The 5,882-nt window shown below is 41.0% G+C and overlaps 1 protein-coding gene across 1 annotated transcript in view; it reads left to right on the forward strand.

Moving 5' to 3' along the window:
- LARS2 (leucyl-tRNA synthetase 2, mitochondrial) overlaps positions 1 to 5,882 on the forward strand; it is a 163,842-nt gene that overhangs the window by 59,626 nt on the left and 98,334 nt on the right. The window contains exon 5 of the mRNA XM_007463898.1: positions 1,494 to 1,583. Coding sequence (XP_007463960.1) covers positions 1,494 to 1,583 — 90 coding nt within the window. The remainder of the gene's footprint in view (positions 1 to 1,493; positions 1,584 to 5,882) is intronic.

Here is a 5,882-nt window from a genome sequence, read left to right on the forward strand (position 1 = left end):
GCAAGTGAGGAACATGAGTTGAAACAGTACTGTTGGGATTGGAATGATGGTTCTGGAGCCGTGGTTTTCGAGGTGTACTCTTTTAGCAGCTGGTGTTACTTTTCCTTCAAATGACATGTGCAAAAACACAATATAAATAAAAAATGTCAGATCCAAGTTTGAAGGCAGAGTGAAAGAGGGGACCTGTACCCCACACACCTCATCTCACCTTGGAGCTGACACTTCCAAAGACAATGCACTTTGCATCACCCGTCTGACTGAAAGTGGGCTAATGCGTGGTTGGATAATATTGTTTTTTTTCTTCCCCTGACTGGATCTATCATCTTTTTTCTATTTTAGATAAAAGTAGTTTTCAAAACTACAAACCTAAGTGAAGATTATCATGCTGTTCCATTGCTGTGTAATTTTTACTCTCAATCTATGGAAGCAGATTCAGGGGCTGAGAAAATACATATGTATGTACATACATACATATACATATTCATTAGGAGTATTTTGATATTTTGTTTTGAAAAACTTAAATATATAGAAAAATAGAGAAAAGAGCCCAACCCCTAGATTTAACAGTTGTCATTATTTTGTCATATTTTCTTCACCTATTTCTTTACACCTCTACTGGATAAGAATTTTAAAGAACATGCCTACCCTAACAAGGTCTGGGAATATTTCCACCTTACCCCCACCCCATTCCCTCTTCCAGTTCATCTTGCAGACCTGTGTAATTTCTTTTTTTTTTTTGCAGTACATGGGCCTCTCACTGTTGTGGCCTCTCCCACTGCGGAGCACAGGCTCCGGACGCGCAGGCTCAGCGGCCATGGCTCACGGGCCCAGCCGCTCCGCGGCATGTGGGAATCTTCCCGGACCGGGGCACGAACCCGTGTCCCCTGCATCGGCAGGCGGACTCTCAACCACTGCGCCACCAGGGAAGCCCTGCTAATGCTTTTAATGGGCCTTCCTAAGTAGACTGCAGCATGATTCACATAATGGGATAAATGGAATATAATGAGTCTAAAAGAGCTACCAGTCCCCAGTTATATATAGAAGCACAGGTTTGTTTCCCAGTGAGGATCATACCAAAGCAGGCAAATATTCTTCTTGAATTTTGTGATTGCTTCTAAAATGAACTACGTTTATGAGTTAGCTTCTTGGCCCCCCAAATATGTTTATGCTGACAAAAATGGGAGTACCCAAATTTGTACAATGTAATTCAGCTATTACTTGCATACATGGTGGGTGGTGCTGTGCAAAAGACTTATGTCGAGTTTCTCATCATTAAACATGCCCTGGGAAAGGTGAGGGTGGGTTTCGATAACATCTCTCTTCCCAGAATAAATTGCTTCTTCCCTTACTCTGCAAATTGGTAAAAATATTATAGGTTGATAAATATTTTTGCAGTGTGATTGCTTTTCAAAATTGAATTGCAAAGCTGATGCATACGTTGGGAGAGGGGATATGTACAATGGCCTATACCTGATTTTCCCCCTCTTTGGCAGGAAATAACCACGTGTTTACCAGATTACTACAAATGGACTCAGTATCTCTTTATTAAACTCTATGAAGCTGGACTGGCCTATCAAAAAGAGGTAAGTTAAAGTTAGCTCTGCTTTTAAGATTCTGTAAACCTTCTCCATCTTCTTAGAAGACATCATTGTTAAATAAGGAATAAAATAAACCCAGTTTGCACAGTAGCAGTGAAAATGAACACAACCTCACATTCATGAAATCAATCACAGCGGGCCCAGAGAGTAACTACTGTCTGGCTTAGTTTGGTGCCTCCAGGACAGGGCTTGAGCTTCTTTCACCCTTGAATTCCCAGCACATAACAATGTCTGTAATGAAGTCAAGGAGGAGGCTTAGGAGGAACACGTTTCTCAAATCCTAGCTACCTCTCATAGATGTGTGCCGGCTGGTGACAGCCTTTAGGAATCATGGTTTCTCATCTGCTGATGGGTGATAATATCTTCCGTGCCGGGTCTTGGGAAGAGAAAGGTAATATTTAAAGAACAACAAGCACAGTGCCCACACCTAGTGGCCTCCCAAGAAATGGAATGCTTCTTAAAACAGGAGGTCAGTAATAGTAGATAAGCCTTAGATGGCGGGAGTTGAGAGAAAGAGTATCATCACATGGCCTAGAACTAAACTGTCCAGTATGATGATAGCCATTAGCTGCATGTGGTTGTTGAAATTTAAATTTAAAGTAATTAAGATTAAATAATATTAAAAATTCAGGTCCTCAGTCATACTAGCCACATTCACGTGCTGGTAGCTAGTGTTGGACAGCAAAGATATAAAACATTCCCATCATAACAGAATATGCTTCCACATAAGAAAAGTACCAGATAGCACTGGTCTAGAAAATTCAGAAGTACCAAGTAGAAAACTCATTGTACCATTATACTTTAGATGTTCTCCTTTGACCAGAGGGATTTAATGACCTAGAATTATATTTACTTTTCTGTTGGTCACATCACATTGCTTCGTCTTGCAGAGAATAGTACTTATAATATCATTATTTTTAAAATATAAAACATTTTACAATCAGTATAGAGACTCATATAGAAGGCTCAGTTTAGAATATGAGAATAACACAAAATGTCTTAAACCCTGACAACATAAAAAATAACATAGCTAACAAAAATCAGGAGGTGAAATTGGGGAAGAGAAGTAGAAGCAAGCGTGAGATGATCCCTACATCTTCCATAACAAGGAGTCATAGATGGAGAATTAGAGATTTATGTCTATTTTTTTTTTTAAGTTGAAGGGTAGCTATTAAAGCTAAAGTTAACAAAGGTAGCAAAAACTAGAATAGGGGTCAGGTGGGAGGAAGGCTGTATGACTGTGCTGAATATCTCATATTATATGGTAGAGGGTCAGCAGAACTGTCTAAAGATAGTATATCAGGGACTTCCCTGGTGGCGCAGTGGTTAAGAATCCGCCTGCCAATGCAGGGGACATGGGTTTGATCCCTGGTCCGGGAAGATCCCACATGCCGTGGAGCAACTAAACTCATGTGCCACAACTACTGAGCCTGCACTCTAGAGCCCGCATGCCACAACTGTTGAGCCCGTGTGCCGCAACTACTGAAGCCCGTGTGCCTAGAGCCTGTGCTCCGCAACAAGAGAAGCCACCACAAGGAGAAGCCCGCACACCGCAACAGAGAGTAGCCCCCGCTCACCACAACTAGAGAAAGCCTGCACGCAGCAATGAAGACCTAATGCAGCCCAAAAAAATAAACAAAATTAAATCTTATTTAAAAATAAAAAATAAAAAGAATATGCCTGCCAATGCAGGGGACATGGATTCGATCCCTGGTCCGGGAAGATCCCACGTGGAGTGGAGCAACTAAGCCTGTGTGCCACAATTACTGAGCCTACGCTCTGGAGCCCATGAGCCACAACTACTGAGCCTATGTGCCACAACTACTGAAGCCCATGCGCCTAGAGCCCATGCTCTGTAACGAGCGAAGCCGCCACAGGTAGAAAAAGCCCACAATCAACAATGAAGACCCAACGCAGCCAAAAATAATAATTATAATAAAAAAATAAAAATAAAGATAGTATATCAAACTTGAGGTAGTACAGTTTTATTACTTAAAGTTATAATAGTAAATACCAGAAGAACTAATTAACAGAACCTGCTAAAAGTAGAGAAGTATTTTAATAACCATTGCAGATAATTATGAATATTCTCCTTTGATACTACACCAAAACTCAACAAGTGGTGGGTTCTTAAAGGTCAGTTGCAATGTTGAATCTAAATATCAGTGAACTTTTTGTACTCTGTTATATTAAAATGTGTTGGCCTATTTTACACTTTGAATGAATGTTGTACCCATGCAGCATTATTATAATGAAAATAGTTTTGACCTGCAGACCCCTTGCAGGGGTCTCAGGGACCCCAGACGTTTATGGACCACACTGTGAGAACCACTGTACAGCGTATACAATCCCTAACCCACTCTCATCTTTAAATTAAGGATATTAAAATATTGGTTGTTTAAAATATTATGTTGTTATGTTTGTTTTTTTAGAGACTGTTCCGTCCCCATTAACATTTGGGGTAAATTGAGAGTGAGAACTTTGTGGAAATGAGTCATACTGATGTTTAACCACTGTAGAGCCTCCTGGGTCAATTAAATTTCTTAACACACCATAGCTGTTCCTAGGCTCAGAGCCCCGTTAGGTGAGGAGTGGTAAGAGACGAGTACCTGTCCAAAGTGCTGACTGCAACAGACCTTTTGTGTTGTTAAAGCATTATTTTCAGAAGTTAAAAATATGACTCCCATACAAATATAAAATGAACATGTGTCAAGGATTTTATTCAACTCATTAATTAGTGAGAGAACCATTTGTATGTTAAGACTGGTTCAAATGAGATTTCAAGGAAGGGTGGTTTATAGGGTCACAGGCGTGCTGAAATGAATTTACTAATAGAATCAAAACTGCTTAATGTCCGTCCTACAAGGCATAAACCTAATTCTGGGGACAATCTTTTCTGTGAGACAGAAATCATTTGCATTGTCATTGCATGGGAGCCATTTGCATCACTCTCAGACATAAAGCGTTTGCATAGCTCTGAGTTTTCTGCAAGTTAACCTCTTCTTTTCACCTAGCAGGGCTGTAAAATAACTTAAACAATGGTGAATAGGGAGTCAAACAAAGGTACGCATCCCTAGAAAATCAGATAATCCCTGGGGGATGTGGGTCTGCTAGCCAATCCCAGCCTACACTGAAGGAGCAATCCCTTTTGCCTGTTTCTAAGTTTTGGATAATTTTTCTTAGCAGCATTATTCAATATCCAAAAGCAAAAGGGTAGGAAGAGAACTGGTGGGAAAATCATCAGATTTCCACTCTGATAACAGGTTCCGTGCTGATCTAGCAGCCTGGCAGACACCTTCCCAGAAGAGCCTCCCTTGCTCAGCTGGATTATAATTATACCCAAAAGGGGTTTCCACACTGGAATCACCCATGGGTCCAGGCAGAGGGAGTAAGAGATCATGAGCTACATTGTGTATTCCAAGTGATAGCAGGAAGGACAAACAAAAATTGAAGTTATAAGACATGAAAAAGCCACAGCAAAGCAGAGGGCGTCCTGCAGGTAAAACACAGGAAAGAGGGAACAGTTCTTTAAAGAGTGTAAGCAGTCGTACACAGCATCAATTAGATTAGCCAGTGTTACCTATCCTCAGTTGCATAGTTACTGTTTATATGCATGGGGTATGAAATGATGTGACATGTTAATGTAATAGTGTACACATTTCTTGCATGGAGCCCTTGGTTGTGTAATATCCCTTTACAAGACACTTGATTTTTTTTTATCTATTTATTGTATAGTTAAGCTGACTTTTTGAATATATTGAATGTTTATTATAACAGTTCTTCATAGGACACTTGCTTCTCTGTCTCCAAACCCGGGGTTGGTTCTTGCTGCTTCAGTTCTAAGCACATCAAACCCAAGTAGGAAGCTTAATCTCATCATCAAAGCCAATCACAGACAGCATCTTAGGAGCTGAGTAACTTTTCTGATGATGGAAGGGGTTGCTGGGGCACCCCATTGCACAAGGATGACCATGCTACTGGCTCCAGATGTCTCTCTTCTCCCCAGTTGTTTCCGAGTCAGTGTGACACTCCTCCCCCCAGCCTCACAATCTGCATACCCCTGGGGAATTTGGTCCAGTTTTCCCTCTGACTACTTCTCTCATGGGAACAGACTGTATTCCTTTCCTGTTGCTGCTGCTGTAACAAATTACCACCAACTGGGTCGCTTAAAACAGCACAGATTCATTGTCTTACGTGTCCATGAAATAGGTCTCACTGGGATAAAAATCAAGATGTTGGCAGAGCTGCCTTCACTCTGAAGGCGCTAGAGGAGAATCTCTTTCC

Source organism: Lipotes vexillifer, unplaced genomic scaffold, assembly GCF_000442215.2.
Source record: "Lipotes vexillifer unplaced genomic scaffold, Lipotes_vexillifer_v1.1 scaffold1227, whole genome shotgun sequence".
Classification (NCBI taxonomy): Eukaryota; Metazoa; Chordata; class Mammalia; order Artiodactyla; family Lipotidae; genus Lipotes; species Lipotes vexillifer.